The sequence below is a fragment of the Protopterus annectens genome, chromosome 14.part0 (assembly GCF_019279795.1).
Source record: "Protopterus annectens isolate FY-2018-M chromosome 14.part0, PAN1.0, whole genome shotgun sequence".
In the NCBI taxonomy this organism is placed as follows: Eukaryota; Metazoa; Chordata; order Ceratodontiformes; family Protopteridae; genus Protopterus; species Protopterus annectens.
This window is the reverse complement of record NC_056748.1, coordinates 882934215-882955239: the sequence shown is the minus strand read 5'-3', so window position 1 is coordinate 882955239 and position 21025 is coordinate 882934215. Positions and strand designations below refer to the sequence as shown.

At 38.5% G+C, this 21025-nt stretch overlaps 1 protein-coding gene across 2 annotated transcripts in view; it reads right to left on the bottom strand.

Moving 5' to 3' along the window:
- LOC122789315 (protein FRA10AC1 homolog) overlaps positions 1–21025 on the bottom strand; it is a 768378-nt gene that overhangs the window by 555412 nt on the left and 191941 nt on the right. For both annotated transcript variants that reach the window (XM_044056666.1, XM_044056665.1), the window contains exons 3-4: positions 8331–8426; positions 8203–8248 (exon numbers count right to left, since the gene is read on the bottom strand). In XM_044056666.1, coding sequence (XP_043912601.1) covers positions 8203–8248; positions 8331–8426 — 142 coding nt within the window. The remainder of the gene's footprint in view (positions 1–8202; positions 8249–8330; positions 8427–21025) is intronic.

Sequence of the window (21025 nt, the reverse complement as noted above, 5' to 3'; positions counted from 1 at the left end):
AAGTACAAAAATATAAACAACAAAACTTAGATATTTTTAAAAAGTATAAAAACAAAATATGGACATGGGAAAGAGACAGATTTGATATGGTGCAATATTTATGCAAAGGCAAAAGCCAAATTAACATAAAGAAGGTAGCCCCAAAGATATTCGAAGAGAAATACAGACAAAGGCATCCAGATATGGAAAACTTCACAATAAAAAATATCGTCACAAAGAGGGAATGTAGAAAAGAAGATTAGTAAAGCAGAAGTTAAAACAATAGAAGTTGAAGTTATGGAGTACCTGCGAAGTTAAGGATTTGATGTAGAAGGTCTAATACAGGTTACATCACAGCATGAAAGAACGAGTCCCCAAAGTAAGGAGAAACAGGAAGATTAGGAGACATCTGAAGAAAAAATATGGACATGGTTAAGAAAAAGAGATTTAATACGGTGCAATCTCTATGCAAAGGAGAAAGCAAAACTAATCAATACAAAAAGAGCAGCACCAAAGATATTTGAAGCGAAATACAGGCAAAGGAATCTGGACATGGAAAACTTTACAATACAAAAAAATAAGAAGACAAAAAAATAAGAAAAGAGAGGAAAAGTAGAAAAAGGAGATTAGTAATGGAAAAGTTAAAGAAACAGAAACTGAGGTACCTCCGAAGTAAAGGATTCAATGTAGAAAATCTAATTCAGAAAGCACCACAAAAGGATAGAGCAGTGGACCTCCAAATTAAGGGGAAACCAGTGGAATGGGAAGCAATCAGTCAAGCACCATATGAAGATATTTTGGAGCCTTCCACAGGAAACCAGTACAAACATTCACTTGAAGCTGGACAGCAAGGGAAGAAACAGGAAACTGTGGAAAGTGTGATGCAGTTAATGTTGAAGAGTGACAGGCCAGTGAATTCCCATGTGACAGAGCAGCGGATGGCACAGGATGAAATTGAAGAGAATGTGCCACAGGAAGATGCAATAGAACTTTCTAAAGATTGCCTGCAGGAAATGGAAAATAAAAATTGTGCCCTTAGTTTAGAAGAAAACGAGCTAAGAAAAAGAGATGCTTGACTTAATAGAGATATACGTTTTAAGGTCAATTAAAGAAATAGACTGCAGAAGGTCAATAAAACCCAAAAAGTCATAAGTTTAATAAAACAAATGAACACAGTAATTAGAACTGCCCATAGAGATCCATGTGATATAACAGAAGTAAATGGGATATATTACTGTGCAGCTAAATTAATAACTGATAAAGTTCTACCACAAGAACACAGGGTAGTGGGGGAGAGGAAGGGGAGAAATCGAATACCATCTTGGAAGTATTGAACAATAAACTATAAAGCAATTAAGACAAGAAGTGTCACTGTTAGAAAAATATAGAAGAGGGAACAGATCAACAAAAATACTTAGAAAGACAGATGTGATAAAAACAATGTGCAGTATTAAAACAGATCAGGATCTATCATGCACTATCGCAAACAACAAACTAAAAATCTCACAAGAGGCAGAAAAAGTTAGAAGATATGCAGATAAATATAAAGAAAAAGTGCAAAATAAACAATTTACTGCTAACCCAAAAAGGTTTGATAGAGAATTGCAAACAAGGTAAACAGAATTGAAAGACCGCCAAAAAAAGAAGAAATAGATACATTTTGGAGAAATCTATGAAGATCCTGTGGAACATAACAAAGATGCTAAATGGATAGAAGAAGTAAAAGAAAGAATAAGAAGTTTAAAGGTACAGGATATGAAATGAGATAAAGGTACAGGATATGAAATGAGATGAAGTAACAGCCAGAGAAATTGAAACAAAGTTAAGAAAAGCCTCTGATTAGAAAACCCTAGGCCGAGGTGCAGTATCTAACGTCTGGTTAAAAGTATTAACATCTTTGCACTAAAATTTAGCCATGAGTAAGAATTATTTATATGCACACCCGAAACAGACACCAGCCTGGCTAACAGCAGGAAAAACAATGCTCCTATTTAAGAGGTAAACTGCAAGCTACCCTAAAAATTATAGGCACTTGCCTTCCGACGACTTATAAAGTATACACTGGAATTGATGCAAGCAATGTTTATAGTCATTTAGAAGAAAACTCAATTATGGCAATAGAACAAAAGGGCAATAAAAGAAAGTCATATGGAACAAAGGCAAAGGATCATTTGTTGTTAAAGTCATAGTGGAGAACTGTAAAAAGGGGAAGAATCAAAGTATGCCATGGATTGACTACAAAAAAAATTTGATAGTTTCCCACATTCATGGATAAAAGAGTGCTTAAAAATGTATAAGCTACACTCTACACTGATCAACTACATTACAGTGATCATGAAACAGTGGCAGACCACTTTGCAATTAAGCCATGATAAGGGACAGATTATTATTTTAGGGATAAAAATTCAAAGAGGGATATTCCAAAATGACTGTCACCAATGATATTCTGCCTTGCCCTTACCCCTTTAAGCTGTCTACTTAACAGCTTAGGCCATGGCTATAATTTGGCCCCTAGAAAACAAGTGTAAAGACTTCTCATTTTCTCTTTGTCAATGATTTAAAACTGTATAGCTCATCAGATGAGGAACTGAAAGCAGAACTGCAAGTTATCAAAACTTTTTCAGATGATATAAGAATGTCATTTGGTCTTGATAAATGTGCAAAAGCAACCTTTAAAGCAGGAAAACTGCAGCATCAAGAAAACATCAGTTTGTGACAAAAATGTGATATAAAAGGTTTCTATCAAAATTGCGGAATTCAAAACCACGAACGTTGATATCTTGGATGCAGTTCATTGTCTCATGAATATTAATGAGGTCAGATGATCGACGCATACCATCATCAGTCCATTTTCGATCATAATGTCAGCAGTTGCTGTTTACAGACATGCTATATTTCCTGCTGACAATCTTAACAGCCATTCACTTGACTGTCGACATACCGACTGTCGCTCCTACCACGTTTGAACAGAAGCAGGACATTCAACTGATTTTCAATATTTTGACTGTAAACCGATATAAAAAGGACTTGAGCAAGAGGAAGTGTATAAATATTTGAGAACTGATGAGGGATCAACAATAAAGCATGAATAAATGCAAATAAAACTTAGTAAAGTATACTTTAGAAAACTTAAATTAATTCTGAAAACAGCGTTGACATCTAGGAACAAAATCCAAGCTATAAACCAATTTGCCCTTTCTGTCCTAACTTACAGTTTTGGGAATGACTGACTGGCCCCAAAATGTGTTGGATAGATTAAACAGGAAAACAAGAAAGGAGCTTCATGCTCTCTAAATGATTTATAAATATTAGTGCACACCAAGATTATATATTCCCCATTCTGAAGGAGGGATGGGCCTCCTTGAAATTGATTACATGTATAGATCTGCAATAGTGGGACTCCACACATATCTGCTGGCCTCATAAGATCTAAATGTAGTGAAAGTTTTAAAACATGAGGAGAATAAATCTAAGATGACTTCCCTGCTTAGCCTAGCAGAAGCATATCAGTGTGAAGCAGGAATGGAAATCAAATCACAAGTAGATAAAAATCAGGTAGCAACTGAATGTGCCAAAAAACAAAAGAAAGAATATAAGGTGAAGGAGAAGATGAGATGGCAAGAAATGTGCAAAATGCATAAATATGGTTACTAGTATAGAAAACTTCTGGAAAAACCTTATGTTGATCAGGAACAAATGCAGGAATGGTTAAGGAGAGGCAAATTCAAACCAAGTGATGAAAGGTTAATATTGGCTGCACACAAAAGTGGGCTACGTACACGTTGGTTTACAAATTTCACTGAACATGTGGGAGAAAACAAATGTAGGTTTTGTAAAACAACATTAGAAACATGGCAGAAGGACTGTATATTGAAAGACATAATAATGAGGCAAGACTGTTGCACTGGGGATTGTGCAAACATTATGGTATTGACGTGGCTGAAAAACACTGGAAACATAAGCCACGAAGCACCATGGAAAATGATGAAGTCTATATCACATGGGATCATCCATTACCAACAGTTCAAAAGACAGATGCTAGAAAAACGGACATAGTGGGACAAAAGTAGCATTGATCATTAAAACTGCCACACCCACTGCACCCAAGGCTGTAGCTTCCATCAAACATCAAATGCCTTATGCTTTGACCTTGATCTCTTGGTTTAGGCATTTGCCTTACCTAAGGAATGATAAAGCACAGAGATAGGATAGGCTGCGTAACATGTCCTCAAGAATTTGTTTAGTCTGCTAGCAGATCCCCTGACACACTTTCAGCAGAAAATGAGGACTTGAAAAGTAGGGTTACCACCTGTCCCTCTTTGCGAGGAACAGTCCCACTTTGGGCAGTTTTGTCCTGAGAAAAAATCTAAAAAATGGCAAATGTCCTGAGATTTTAAGGCAAAAAATATTTACTAAGTTTTCTTTAATAGTTGCATATAACAGTTATTTTGTATCTGAAACACCTAAATATTATATGACATAGCATAAGCAACTCATATGCTACAAGAATAAGCTTTTATTTGGACAAAAACAGTGAAGTTCTGTCCTTTGCACTCCCCGTGGGTATGTCTGTCCTGCAAAATTGCACGTTTCTACAAAAAAAGTCCCATTTTGGGCATTTGAAAAGGTGGCAACCCTATTGAAAAGACAACAGCAATTATGGCTGAAGGTGTAGGAAAACCTGAAGGAACAACTGGCTTTTAGCCTGACATTATTAATCTCCCTGTCTTTAGTTCACTGTTGATATACATGCATACCCTCTCAGAATTTATTGTGCACACTGTCTTTGTAATCTGTATTCTGTAAAAGTTTACAATGGCTTGTCATTCCACTTGAGATTCTGTATACTTGTGTGCACTCTTATTTGTATTCTGTACTGACTACTATATTATAATTGTATTATAAAATTATTATTATTATTATTAGCTTTATTGCTGAATGTGGAGCTTTTCTCCCCAGGCCTCCGCTGAAAACAGGCTTCTGGCCCAGACACTACCCAGTTAACAAATGAAATAAATAAATTACTGTCAGGGAAACTTGGGGGAATTCTAAGGGAAAGACTGGCGTCTTTGCTGGTGTTAGCAAACTCCAGTACAACCACCAGTGTTGCTCATGACCGTAAGGAGATACCTCCAAAACTTGATCCAATATTGACTGGATTACAGGGAAACTTGCTAAGGGAATACTGATAGATGTGGTCTACTTGGACTACAGCAAGGTGCTTAGTTGGTTTCCCACAGGAAGCCAACAGAAAAACTATAGGGGTTGCAGGATCAGATCAAGACTAAATGGAATGCTGTATGCTTAAAATAGTAGGATGAAGAGTATTGTGGTGAGAAGGACTATGTCAAGAGTAAAGACTACAGCTAATAAAGTATTGCAGGGTACTCAAAGGTTTGTTAGTTTTAGGTATTAGATATATTTGAAGGGATAAAGAACAGGATCAGTGAAGGAAGTGAGAAAGAGTTGCAGGAAAGATTTGCAAAGGCTTAACAACTGGGATGAAAGTTGACAACTGAGGTTCAGTACATTCAAACGGGAAGTGCTGCACCTGGGCCACAGAAATTTCAACATGATGTGTCAGTTTGGGGAGTGAAACTGAAGGCAGAACTGCAGGAAAAAGATCAGGGACTGCTGATCATACCTAGATTGGATCACCAGGGGTGCAGCTAGCTTGCAGAGCTTTGGGATACATCTTTGAAGAAGGCTAAATACTAAAAGCAAAAGCAAAAAGGTAACATCTACTGTAAAGGGCCCTGGATGCATTGCTATTCAGAAAAATACATTTATTTCCACGGTGCTTTAAATAAGGTTCCAACTATTATAAAAGGTAATCTAAACCAAACTATGAATTTATCAAGTACATGTCTTACAATGCATGATGTTCAGAACACTGTAAAGCCCCCCCCCCCACACACACACACACACAACTAAACTTTTCTCATCTCTTATAATTACATAATATACTACTCACTTAGGCTAAATGGAGATCTTTTTTCAAACTTTATGACTTCAGTAAACTATCTAAGAAATGACTGTATTGTGACTGGTGCTGTTAATGCACATCAAAGGATGCAGCACATCACAAAGAGTGCTGAAACACTTACTAGAAGTATCAACTATCCATAAACAGAAATGAAATGTTCTTGGTCTCAGGAAGTACAATACTCAGAGAAGTAGCCTTTTTAATTACGTCTAAACTACCACCCTATTAAATGAGAATTACAATTATTCAGATACAATCTAACAAAAGTTGCTTTATGAACAGCCAATACTTATAAAGACCTAGGTTGGGATTCTCAATTTTTGATGCTGACATATACAAAAAGACCTATTTTTCAAGGACTCAAGAAGGCAGAAGAGGGTAAATCATCACAATTTGGGGATGCAGACTGATGTACAGCTTTATGCACAAAGAATTTTGTGAATGGCTCTATGTGACAAAAGCAGGTGCTAATCTACGGGGGAAAAGCTAGGTCATGTAAATTCTGCTGCCACTCTAGTTGTATGTTGTCTTGGTAGACCAATTGTAAATTAGTTAAGCTAACTGCGGTGGTGGTACTGCGGTAGTGTTGTCGCCTCACAGCAAGATGTTGCACCATTCGATTCTCAGCTAGAGCGTCTTCTGTGTGGAGACATGCGTGAATGGGTGTACCTTCGTTGAAGGTTGTGCGTCAGGGCTGGCAAACTCGGCACGTAAAAAATCTACTGCCAATCATTAGCGGACCGGAGCTCCGCTGTGGCGACCCCTAACTGGGGAAAAAGCCGAAAGACACAAAAAATCCCATCACCAAAGCAGAAACACTGGTTATTTTCTACTTTCATATGCCCCCCAATTCCATTAGATACACCAACTTTGCTAGAAAATATTTCCTAAACATGTTGTAAAACACACACACACACACACTTGCGCTATAATCTTGTAAGGTCATCTCTATGAAACACTCTCACTGGTAATTTAACAGCTCTCTCTCTCTCTATAATGCCTCCTCAAGTCTGATTATAACATGTTAAGCAATAATATTTGCCAGTACCTTTAGTGGTAGACCCATCACTTTACTACACTTAATAATGAGCATAATCTCAAAAGTGTTCTGGCCCAACTCTTCTCTGCTTTACCATACCCTAAGTACCATACATAAACAGTAGCAACCTAGACAAACATGCTCCTCTTTAAGCCTTTGCAACCAGTCTGGAATTAAATCTGATAAGAAAATGTATATGCACTACACAACCAGAAAGGATATATATACTCCTAATTTCACTACACCTATCAGGAGACAATGTGTAAGTGCAGGCCAGGTATGTGATTACAGCTGTCACAAGGTCAAGGTCATAGATGTTCTATATGAAATTGAGAGATCTCAGAAGGGCAAAGTAAGGGGAGAGAGTAAGGAAGTTTAAATAATGGAAACTTGTGAAATACCTTTAAAGCTGTACATTTATGCTAATGTACTTACAATTAGCTTATAAGGTAATGTCGGTGTTGTCTTCATACAGGTATTTGAAAGAAGCACAAATGAGAATTACATTTCTGGATGTGAGACCCTACCCCCTATTGACAGCACTCACTCTAATAACTTCAAGATACACTGTGACTACCATGGTGATAGACTTCTTAGTGAAGAGTTGTCACAGTACTGTCAAGGCATGATCTCATACAATTTAAGCATTCATTTATTTATCATTTGTTGACCAGGTTAGCCCCACTAGTCTAGTGGTCTCCCTTTGGGAAAGGCCTAAGGTGGTATTCCTACTAAAATTGGAGATTTGACCAGGGCATCAGGGAACTCTCCCCACCATTTTCGACAGGTAATGTGGGATCTTTTACATCCAGTTGAGCCACCACCAACTCAAGCAGATGGGACCTCAGTTGAATGTCTCATTCAGAGGACAACAGACTCACAAGAGCAGCACCCTTCACCATGCTGCACTGCAGTGTCAACAATCCAGTCACCTTCAGTGGGAAAAAAAAAAACAAAACATAGTCATCTGATTATCCAGCAGTACAGTTGAGTGCTCTACCTGTTGCATCACTGACACTGTCCAATATGAATATAACTCAAAAGTCAGTAGAAAAATTCAGCTGGAATGCTCACCAATTATTCTTACTTATTTTTGTAGCTCAGAGTTCAATTCCAAGACTCAGAATAGACAAATTCATATCAATAACAGGAACTGTTTTGTAATATCTTCTAACCAGATTACAAGAAAAAAGGATACAGCATCCATTGCAATCAGGTGAAACCGTCTATTTCGTGCTTCTTCCCTAATCAATACAAACAAGTTAATGTTAATTTTGGATCAAATAACATATAAGGGGAAAGAAAACAATTTATGTCAACACTTACCTATCCCATTCTTGGACTGCAACTTGCTTGTGGGCCACTTTGCTGTATTTTTCTTTTTGAAATGGCTTTTTAAGTAAGTCATCATCAATGTGTTTTCTAAAACAAACATAAAATAAGTGTTTTACATCTCCATGTTACTGTTTGGCATTTGGCAAAATTTAGTAACATTTATATAGAATCATATTTGATAACTTTTTCGTGTCACTACTTAACACTGGATAACTTTTCAATCTTCTTGCTTTAGGCCATTTCCACCCCCAAGCAGACTCCTCCAGTGTTAGGGCAACTAATCAAACCTGGGACTCCTTGACAATAGACAGGACTTCATTACACCAACATGTGCGAAAAACAAAATTCTGGAAACATCAACTAAAAACAAGGTTAAAGTCAGGACACAAATGGGTCGCTGATCTATGATATGATGATGTGAGGTATTGCCAGCTATGCCAGGAGAAGTAGGGCAGTGGATGTGCAATATATGCCAGCACAGCTAGCTGGAATTTTGTAAAGAATGATATGTCACTTGTACATCAAACTGATTTGTAGAGATGCTTGTGTTGAAAATGATTAAAAGGTGAGTCCTGCTGGACAGAAAAGAAATATACATGCATGCAGTAACTTATTAAATGTATGCATTGTAACTGTTGAAATGAATACATTGTAATAGAGGATACTGGAAGAGAAGAGTTTAATCTCAAGCCACCTAACTTTGAAAAATATTCTGAGATTAAATTACTGGGTCTCAGCCATAAAGATGTTTTCTCACAGTTTTGAATGCAGTCAGAGACAAAAAGTCTGTACTAGGAAGCTTTCTGCATTGTCTTTGGGATGAACTAATTGCTACTCTGGAAGGTTGGAGGCTTGAAATTGTTTTATGACTTCCAGGAGTTGCAGCAGATCTTAGCAAGGCTCTGAGTGTGTGCATTATTGACATATATGTGCTAAATCCTAACAACTGCTAGCCAAGGTGGGTAGCATGGGAACCAGAAGTCAGAGGATCACATGTATGTGATGTAATTCTGTATTCTAAAACAAAAATTATGTTTTAATACTAGGTGAGAAAGAAATTTCATAGCACTCTGTTCTTGGAGCCTGACAAAGAAGGACCCCTCACCTATTTCATCTTGCCTTGCTCAAGTAAGTGAACCAGAGAATAGTAATTCTTTAGATCAGTCAGGAAATATAGTGAGATTAGTTAAGTGATGTTTTTCTGTATCTGTGTGAATTTGTTCATCTGTGTTATTTTAATATTTCCTGTGATTTAAACTCCATTTATTGTAAATAAATATTCTGTATTTTCATGTTCTTTTATCATTTATTATTAAATATATTTAAACTTTCATTGTAACTGGTCCTTTAGAGTATATTTTAACCTTTGAGAGTACTCATATCTATTTGATGACTCTGTGGCCACTCCTGAAAGTCCTACTGCATTGGCCAAACACTATTATTTGTATTAATATTAATTTCACTCAGTACAACTGGGTATCCTTGTAAGAGCCTTAAAGTATCTGGCTTTGGAGTGTCTGGTGGCACACTAACTACCTTATAGTCTGAGCAGAAAAGGGCATAGCTAGTAAATGTGTGCCAGCCTTTCCCAGGCGTGTATGAAAATCAAATCTCCAAGAGTGTGTGTGTCAGCTGCTTGGAGCAGGGACGTGAAGCACTGGTTACACAGAGAGAGTGGTGGAGGACTTGGGACACTCAGCTGACAAATCAGTTCTACAGCTGTGCCAGTGGGGAGTCTTACCGAGGATCTGGGAGAAAGATAGAGGAAAACAACCCCCAGAATGACTGTGTTCCCTGTGTGCTCTTAAAGGAAATTGTGCTTGATGCAGAGAGCTGCATCTGGAAATACTGGCTGTATCCATTTCTTTTCCAAGTACACATCCCTCTCCAGTGCCAGTGGTAAGGATTTGGGCTCCTTGATTATCAGCCCAGAGTGAGGATGTCACACATACAACAACTTCTTCCATTAGCAACTGAAATTTGGAGATTACCCCCTTTCAGTACTGTCATGTGTGTGCAAAACTGTAAGAAAAAAGTTCTTAAGTATTTACCATTTCTTTCCCCTACATCAAACACACAGGGGGAACTGTATCACAGCATGACTGTCCATGTGTGTCTACCACAACAGGCCAAAATCCACATTAATTAAAATATTTGAAAAAGAAGGAGAAAAAGCAGATAAAATACCATACTTCCTGGAACACTGACCCCACCCCAGCTCCACTATCTGTACTACCTTGGTTTAAGCATGGCTTCTGTAAAAAACACCGCTAATCAGAGAGACCACTGTACAACTCCTTAAAAAACAGGCAAAGAACAGTAATCCATATATAAAGGTAAACTAACAAACAAACAAGGCAAATTGGGTAGCTGAATTTTAATTTTAATGAAAATAATCAGTTTTAATGTTTTTATGCCACTGCGTTCTCAGATGTATTTAGAAATACATGCTCCTCTTAGGACTGTAGTAACAATGACATTAAATTTCCATTTTGACAGCTGTTATTTTGAGAACTAAAAACTACACTTTTAAGTCTTATTGTTTCATCAGTTACTGATGACAAATCTGGTGTGAGTTTGATGCTACCTATAAATTTCAATATTGCCTCCTCCCAAGGAACTTGGTGCAATACCCCTCCCACCCCCCAACTTCATCCAAATTGCCCAGAAACAGGATCTGGATATTCCTTGGCTATGCAAGAACAGTGGCCCATTTGTTCTTGCCCTGCAATCCTTATGAGCTTTCCATTCCCTGGCGAGAGTACAGTGGTAGGGAGAGGAAAAGCTTGTTTATCGTGGGGGCAGCCTAAAATCATTGCCTTCTAAGGGAAGCCAAATGCACTAAAAGCAATGTAGGCTCCGTTTGAAATTCTGCTACATGAATACCAAGGCATTATCCATATGGCAAGCCATAACTACCCCTCTTCCCCCAGGAAGGCAGAAATGGCAGAAGAAGCTCTCTCCCATTCTCCCTGACCAGCCCCAACAAGTATCTGTGTCACTAATTGAACTCAGGACATCTACAGTGTAGTCAGGGCTTTCTACTTCTATGCCACAGAGCTGGTATGTCTAGATATAATTATACACTTTCCATGTAAAGTCTCCTGGATAGTCAGTCTTACATAGCCTACTGCATGAGCTAACACCTCTTAAGTTAAGCAGACAGCAGATTCTCATATATATGCATGTCTGCACAATTACAGTTTGTATTTTGCTACAACTCTGAAAATGACTGAACATTTCACTGCTTCTGAGAAATAATTGACATTTTAGTTCTGACTTCATAAGACTCCACTGACAATATTATTTGCGTAGTGTGTTGCCATGAAAATATTTAATGTATACATTTGCTGTAAACTGAATAGTACAATCAGAGCACTCTAGTGATAAAGAATAATAAAAGATGCTATCCATGAAGCAATTAGAAATTTCCTAGTATCTTTCCCAGAACAGTAATATCTGTCACAGCTAAAAAATCCACTTATTTGATAATTTTAGACATAAAGACAATGTACAGGATTATCCTCCTGTAAAGTGTCATTGTACTTTAGAAATCTGAGGGGAGAGGGGAACAGGCATCACTCAAGTGACAGAAAATATCTTATTCAGGAAAAATGTATACAGTTTACTACAGATGCAATGACAACTGAATAGAAATATTATGGGCATATGTAGCATTCCCGACCCTGAGCAGAAGTCATATTCTTACTTCTTATGGTATCCAAGTAAAATTCAATATCCATACTCTCACTGTGAGAGGGCATGCAAATTGTACATTTAATACCTATGTAACAGGCCATATTACAGTCCACAATTTACACTTGTTAACAAAACTTTAAGGTCATCATAAGAAGGCAAGGCACTGAAGTACAAAACACACCTCAGACTGCTGCTGTTTTCATAGAGAGTAAAATACAGCTGTCAGCCAGCCAGCCTAGGCAATCCCTTTTTGCATGCTACAGTCCAACCGAGAACCATCGAGGGGAAAAAAATGCTCTAACGAAGGAGTAAAAAAAACTATCATTCCCGAACTGTTGCAAGGAATGCCTTGCTCTAGTTTTGGAGATTTAGTCAACTGCAGCAAGAAGTTCATTTCTACAATTCATAAAACACCCTGAAGTGTCCTGTCATTTAAGCAGTCACATCCATGATCAAAGATCCTGGCTGCTTAAATGCATGTGTTACTGCACTGACATATCAGGACCTGACTTGACATTTACTTTAAAAACAAAATCACCACCATACTACTTATGATTGGTGCTACCTTCCCTCTTATCCTACCCTTGCTACAGCTCTGTATGACCTCATTATAATGCTGCTAGTTTGAGTAGTACTAGTCACAGCTTCTCAGTTCTATAGTACTGTATACACACACCCACACCTATATTTAGCAGCTTTTATTTTACCTTACAATGTACTCATGCAGACCTTTCTATTTTTTTTCTTGTCTAAAATAACCTTTGTTCATTCAGTATCCACTTTGGTTCATCTATTCTTTCTTGATACTGAAATGTTTCCTTCTCTTGCAACTACTTCACTGAATGAACATATTTCAGTTTTTGCTCATCTGCCTTGACGGGCAGCCACGGTGGTGCAGTGGTTAGCAATGCCGCCTCACAGCAAGAGGTTCCCCGGTTTGATCCTTGGCTGGGGTGCCTTCTGTGCAGAGTCTGCATGTCCTCCCTGTGGTCGCGTGGTTTTCCTCCGGGCGCTCCAGTTTCCTCCCACATCCCAAAGACATGCTGTAGGTGAACTGGACACTCTAAATTGGCCCTAGGTGTGAGTGTGTGCGTGTGTGTGCACCTTCTGTGGAAGGTTGGGTGCCAGGCTGGCAACTCGACAGTGTAAAACTCCACTGTCAATCATGAGCGGGCAGGTGATCCGCTGTGGCGACCCCTAACCTGGAAAAGCTGAAAGAAGAAGCAGCTCATCTGCCTTAACAAATATTAGGGTGGAGCACTAAAGCACGCACAGTTACAGTACAAGCCACTGGGATGTGCTTTTAGCAAAATTTTAAGTATTATATCAGCTGAGCATTGAGAAACATTTAGACTTTTCTACTTCAGATAAAACACTAGTTAGTTAATGGAGTACTTAAAACTGCTATAACCAAGCCACATAGCTTTTAAATCATACATGTTACTGTCACTCACTGCTTAAAAAACATGAGCTCTAATAATATAGTTTGCAAATCAAACAGAGGAATGACAAAGTCTGACTGTTACATTGCTTAGTGTAATATGACATACTAACAGCATCTTTTCCAGTGCACTAACACAAAGGTCAGCTAAGAATGTAAACTTGGTAAGAAACAAAATTGTTTTTTGTTAAAAATCTTACAAATATTTTCATGTGTTCCTTTATAAATGAGTTAGTCATGGCTTTTCACACCTCAGTTTTTCAAGTACTCACACTCCAAAGAGTAGACAGTCCCCCCGTCACACAGAGCAGTAATAAAGTTTTTGCTGCATTCCAAAGTAATGATGCACAATGATTACGAAAATACCAAGGTTAATGTTATGGTGTTACATTTCCTAACTGGCAAAAATACTCATAAGGTCCACTAGTACTTGTTTTAGTGCAACAAAATTTCTAGTGCATGCTGGGTGTTCTTAATGTTTATATTCTGAGGGATCCCCTTCTGTGTCTGGTGACAAATATGGAAATATAGCACCTGCATTATTACTGTGCCAGCAAATAAGACTTTTGGGGTGGGAGCTGATGTAGACTCCATATATATTCTACAGTAAAAAAAAAAGAAAAAGAAAATACTTGTTTCTTTAAAAGAATTTTCAAGAAACAATTACTCAGCAGGTTGCATTTTCCTCATTAGTGAAAGCTGCCTCCTCAGTTAATGGCCATGACTTCATATTTCAAGGCAAGGGAATGCAAAAAACTGTCAACTTGCAGCCATCACCGACTGAATTAATATATGTGTGACTGGGGTAAGATCGATAGCACATCAGTTATAGAAAGATGCACATACAGTGGTCATGGCATCTCCATTGCATCTGATTGCTATTATAAGGTTTATTCTAGGTGGTCTTGTAATGTTCATGCTGTCATTTTCAAACATCTACAATAATATGTGCAATGTCACTTACCTACACTAATTCAGTGGTCCCTTGCTGTCACCCATAGTACAGTCATTGGAGGGTAGGTTTCAAACAAAGTCTATGTATATTCAATGTTACTGCCCAACCATGATGATTTTTATGTGTGACTGATTTTGCAGCATATTACTGCAAACTTTGTCAGTAGGGGTGACATCCTCTTTGGGAAAAGATCAGTCTGGTTTATGCATAAGTTTGAACAAGGTGGGTAAGTCTGTGTTGCAGAACAGTTTTTGTCTCATGTGCAGTGCTGTACAAACCACATTTGAAATACTGACTGGTATCCATCTGTTCTGTTGCCACCTTGGAGTTATGGTTTGAACTTGTTATTCTACATTGCAAACACTGACTTTGTTGTTGATACTGCAGATGTCGTGTCCTGTTTTTTTGAATGACAAAGTTCATGGCTGGTGGCTGCTTAGTAATATCAATGCTGTCACTATGCAATTCCTTGGTGGTCTAGCTATGGTAAAAATGTGCACAGGAGGACCTCATGCTGTTTTGTTTGGGGAGTGGGCAGGGATAGTTGCAAAGTACATGCACATTCATCATCATTGAGCATCCTTATTTTTTATAACAGACTTTATTCCATCCTATTACACTCTTTGTCATGGGGATGACAGCATCCCTGGTTAAGAGTTAGGCCTTTTTTCAGGCTCAGTTATGCAAGGTAAGTCATGTGTGCTGCAGGTCAGTAATTGCTCTATGTATGTCAGTCAGCTACTGATCTAGAGTTGTCTGTGTTCGTTAAGTTCCACCAAGATCTGATAAGATGACAAACTGCAATTAAGGGCTTGCATTTACAGTTACTCTCTGACTTTGTAGACAACACACTTGTTATTTGTTTGGTGCTCACTCTATCTTTCTGTGCTTTTGACCGTTATAACAAGATTTCTAGTTGGTGGCTGCCTAGTAATGGCTATGCTGGCAATGCCCAAGCCCTTGCATTTGGATATATTAAATAGGTCATATGCAGTACACATTAGGACCTCATCCTTCTGGGGAGGGGGTGCCCGAGTCAAATTCCAAACTCTTTAAACAGCAATGATCAGCAGCATCGATTTTTATGATTTACCTTGGTGTGCAATACTGCAGACTTTGCTACTTGGAATGACAGCCTCCCTGGGTGGGGGGTAAGGCCTCTTTCTAGCCAAGTTCAAGCTGATTGAACAATATGTACTGCAGAACAATATTATGTACGTCATCCACTGGTGTCCTGTGCTGTGCTAATCATACATACATTATTGACTGCAAGACTTATTACTATAACTGGATGACAGTCGACAGGATGCTGTCTTTTAGAAAGCAATGCTGAACTGCATTTCACATGCCACTAAGTATATGAGTAAGAAACATGACAAGTGGAACACCCAGGACCAAATCTTGAATTTATTTTCTGCCTAACTATGACTATTGTACCATACATTAATAGCTGTGTGAACACACTGAAAACGATAAGTTATGGAGTACTGAAGGGGATCAACTACAGATGAAGGCAACAATATAACTGTTTGAACTATACTGCTGCAGGGGTGGTTATAGTCGAAAGCTAATCATCCAGATATGCTTACTGTAGCATATTTACTCAGCGCATAACAAAATGGCCAAATAGGTAGCATCTCAAATGACTGTCTGGGAGAAAATAATGACATCAGTGGAAAACACCCAGCATGATATGCATCTTTTACAGCTATTATAAAATTATGAATTATTGTTACAATTGTATTAAAATGGACATGGCAGTGTCAATTCATAAATATTTCTCAGATACATGTGAAATGCTGACTAAGGGCATAGCTAGACCGAAATTGGGATTTATTAGTTTCTGCCCAGTTATGTGTGCTGCATGTTGATATCTTCATGAATAAATCTGAATGCAACACAAGTTAAGGGGTATTGCAGGTTGTTAAAGTCATGCTTACATACTGTTAAATGAACTTAGTAATGCTATCTGTTGTCACAGCTGCACATCTACAGAAAGACTTAAAAACAAAGAGGAAAAGTAGAAGAGAGGATTAGTAATGGAGAAGTTAAAAAAAAAAGTAACTGAGGTTATGGATTACCTGCAAAGTGAAGGATTTAATGTAGAAAATCTAATTCTGATAACATCACAGCAGGACAGTGCAATGGATCCCCAAATTAAGGAGAAATCAGTGGAAAACATCTGATCAGTTGCAATATGAAGATACTTTGGAATCTTCCAAAGGAAGCCACTACAAACATTCACTTGGAGTTGCACAGCAAGGGAAGGAACAGGAAACTGTGGCAACTCTGATGCAGTCAATGTTGTGGAGTGATAGGCCAATAAGTTCCCATTTGAAAGAGTAATGGATGACACAGGATGAGCATGAAGAGAATGTAGTACAGAAAGATGCTGTAGAACCTTCTATAGAATACCCGCAGGAAATGGAGAACATATAATGTGCCCTCAGTTTAACAGAAAATTAACTAAGAGAAGAGTTGCTTGATTTAATAGAGATAGACAGACATACTAAGATTAATGAAATAAATAGACTACAGAAAGTCAATAAAACCCAAAATGTTAGAAGTTTGATAAAACAAATGAACATGGTAATTAGAACTGTTTACATAAAGATTCATGCACTACAACAGATGTAAACAGGATATACTACTGTATAGCTACATTACTAACAGATAAAGTCTTACCACAAAAACACAGGGTAGTAAGGGAAAGGAAGGGGAGAAATGGAATGCCATCATGGAAGTATCGAATAGAGAAAACTATAAAACAATTAAGACAAGCAGTATCACTGTTAGAAAAGGGAACAGATAATAGGGTTGTCACCTTTTCAAATGCCCAAAGTGGGACATTTTTTGTAGAAACGTGCAATTTTGAAGGACAGACATACCCACGGGGAGTGCAAGGGACAGAACTTCACTGTTTTTGTCCAAATAAAAGCTTATTCTTGTAGCATATGTGTTGCTTATGCTATTTCATATAATATTTATGTGTTTCAGATACAAAATAACTGTTATATGCAACTATTAAAGAAAACTTAGTAAATATTTTTTGCCTTAAAATCTAAGGACATTTGCCATTTTTTAGATTTTTTTCTCAGGACAAAACTGCCCAAAAGTGGGACTGTCCCTTGCAAAGAGGGACAGGTGGCAACCCTAACAGATAAAAATTCTCAGAAAGACAGACATGATAAAAGCAATGCACAGTATCAGAATAGAGCAGAATCTATTGTCCACTATTGCAAATAAACTAAAAATGTCAGCACAGGCAGAAAAACTTACGAGATATGCAGATAAATATAAAGGAGAAGTACAAAATAAGCAATTTATTGATGACCCAGAAACAAGTTTTATAGAGAATTGGGAAACAAGGCAAAAGGAATTGAAACATCTCCAAAAAATGAAGAAATAGATACATTTTGGAGTAATATCTATGAAGATCCTAAGGAGCACAAATATGCTAAATGGACAGAAGTAAAAGAAAAGATAAGAAGTTCATATGCACAGGATATGAAATGGGATGAATTAAAGGCCAGAAAAACTGAAACAAAGTTAAGAAAAGCTCCAAATTGGAAAACCCCAGGCCCAGATGCAGTACCTAACTTCTGGCTAAAAGTATTAACAAATTGACATGAAGATTTAGCCATGAGTAAGAACTATGTATACGTGCACCCCAAACAGACATCAGCCTGGTTAATGACATGAAAAACAATACTCTTACTTAAAAGTGAACCTGCAAGCATCCTAAAAGCTATAGACCAATAACTTGCCTTCTGACAACATCCAAACCATGCAATGGAATTGATGCTAACAGAGTTTATAGTCACTTAGAAATAATCTCAGTCATGACAACAGAACAAAATAGTAACAAATGAAGGTCATATTGAACAAAGGATCATTTGTTAAATCATAATGGAGAACTGTAAAAAAGGGAAGAATCTAAGTATGGCACAGATAGACTACAAAAAAGCATTTGACAGTATCCCATATTCATAGATAAAAGTATGTTTAAAAATGTATAAGACACACCCTACACTGATTGATTACATTACAGTGACCATGAAACAGTGGCAAACCACTCTGCAGTTAAGCCATGATAAAGGACAAATTATTATTCCAGGGATAAAAATTCAAAGGGGGATATTCCAGGGTGACTCTCTGTCACCACTGTTCTTTTGTTTTGCCCTTAACCATTAAGCTGTTAATTTAACAGATTAGGTCATGGCTACAATTTGGCTCTCAGAAAACAGCAACGTTTAAAGACTTCTCATCTTCTTTTTGTGGATGATTTAAAACTGTATAGCTCACCACGTAAGGAACTGAAAGCACAACTGCAAGTGGTCAAAACTTTTTCAGATGACATAAGAATGTCATTCGGTCTTGATACATGTGCAAAAGCAACTAAGCTGCAGCACTAAGAAAACACCAGTCTGGGACAGGAAATGTGATTAAAAAGAACTTGAGCAAGGAGGAGTGTATAAATATTTGGAAACTGATGAAGGATCAACAATAAAACATGAACAAATATGAACAAAATATTTTAGCACACTAAATAAACACTGAAAACAGCGTTGACATCTACAAGCTATAAACCAATGTGCTCTTCCTGTCCTTACAGTTTTGTAGTGACTAACTGGCCCCAAAAAAAAGAAGTTATGTTCTTACCATAACGTTCCATGTGGAGTGTTCATCTCGCCTTTGTTCTTACACACGGGTTCGGAGCCGATCCTCTTAGAGAAGCTCGAGACCAGGCTATATCCCACAATCCTCCCTGCCATTACTCAGATCTAGTTTGCAAGCAAACCAGACCAACCATAAACCTCAGGTGCTAAGGCTACACACAGCCACAAAAATCAGAGACACTATCTCACTGACAAATTAACTAAAGGGTAGCGAAATATACCCCATGAGGTAAGAAACAATATACCCGGAAGGGGTTAAGGCATGTGGACCAGACTCTAGCCCTACTCGTTCTTCCAAACACGTGAGGGAGGGAAGGGAGGGAATGTAAGAACAAAGGCGAGATGAATACTCCACATGGAACGTTATGGTAAGAACATAATTTCTTTATGTGAGAGTGTTCAATCTCGCCGTTTGTTCTTACACACGGGTAGCGTCCCTAGCTCCATCATCCCGAGTGACTCATGGAAGAACGTTCCTAAGCACAGTGGAACCAAAAGATGTCCTGTCTTTGGAGGCTTTGTCAACCCTATAATGAGCGATGAAAGTATGTGGTTTAGACCACGTGGCTGCTGCACAAATCGTGTCCAAAGGCAGACGAGCTTCCTGACCCAAGGAAGTGGAAACGGATCTGGTAGAATGGCCCTTAGGTTTGGTAGGCAAGGCCTGATTCGACTTAGAATATACAAAGGCTATACAATCAGTAAGCCATTTAGAAAGTGTACGTTTTGTAACTGCCATGCCCTTTTTATTGTCTGCAAACGCGACAAAAAGCTGATCTGTTTTCCTGTAAACTTTAGTCCTGTCCAAATAAAATCTTAGCTGTCTGTGGACATCTAACTTGTGCAGCATATATTCCAACTTGCTGGTATGGTTTTTGAAAAAGGTAGGGAGTTCTATGGACTGATTAATATTCGTGACAGAACATACCTTAGGAAGGAAAGATGGATTTGTTCGCAAGGAGACTCTATCTGGGTGGAAAATTAAGTAAGGTGGTTTGACTGATAGTGCTTGCAGCTCTGAAACTCTTCGAGCTGAAGTAACAGCTACAAGAAAAAGTGTCTTCCACGACAAGAACTTCAGGAGGCAAGAAGAGGCTGGTTCAAAGGGTGGCAACATTAGTTGCGACAATAACAAATTTAAATTCCATGGGAATAAAGGGTCTCTGACGGGCGGTCGAAGATGGAAGGATCCTTTCATAAAAGCCTTACAAAGCCTGTGGGACATAATAGGAGAACTGTCCTCACCAATATGGTAGTTGGATATGGCCGCCAACTGTACTCTTAGTGTGGAAGTAGAGGCTCCTTTGTGAAAAAGGATGGATAGAAATTCTAGAACTTTATGTAAAGGAGCTACCAGGGGGTCCAAGTGTTGGCTAGATGCCCAGTATACAAAGCGTTTCCATTTACTCCTGTAGAGTTTTGTAGTGGAAGCCTTATGAGAGGCAACCAGAATGCGTTGAACTGCCGGAGAAAGTAGATCAGACCTGGCTAGGCAGGGAAGTGGAGCAGCCAAGCTGCTAGTTTGAGGGAGAAGAGACGGGTGAGGAACTCCCAACGAATGGGTCAGTAGATCTGGTACTGGGTCCAGGATCCATGGTTCCTCAGTTTGATGGGCTCGAAGAAAGGGGAACCATATCTGTCGAGGCCAGAATGGGGCTATGAGTATAACTGTCCTTTCCAGGTTCCTGGCTTTCTGAAGAAATTTGGGAATCAAGGGGGTAGGTGGAAATGCATATAGGAGACCCGGGGGCCAATCTTGTATCAGTGCGTCCCTGGGGGCATCCCCCGGAGGGGGTAGAAGGGCAAAATAGCTTCTGCATTTGGTATTCATCGGGGAGGCAAATAGATCGCAGCAAGGCTGGCCCCATCTGCGGATAATTCTTTCCACCACCTGTAGCTTGAGGGACCACTC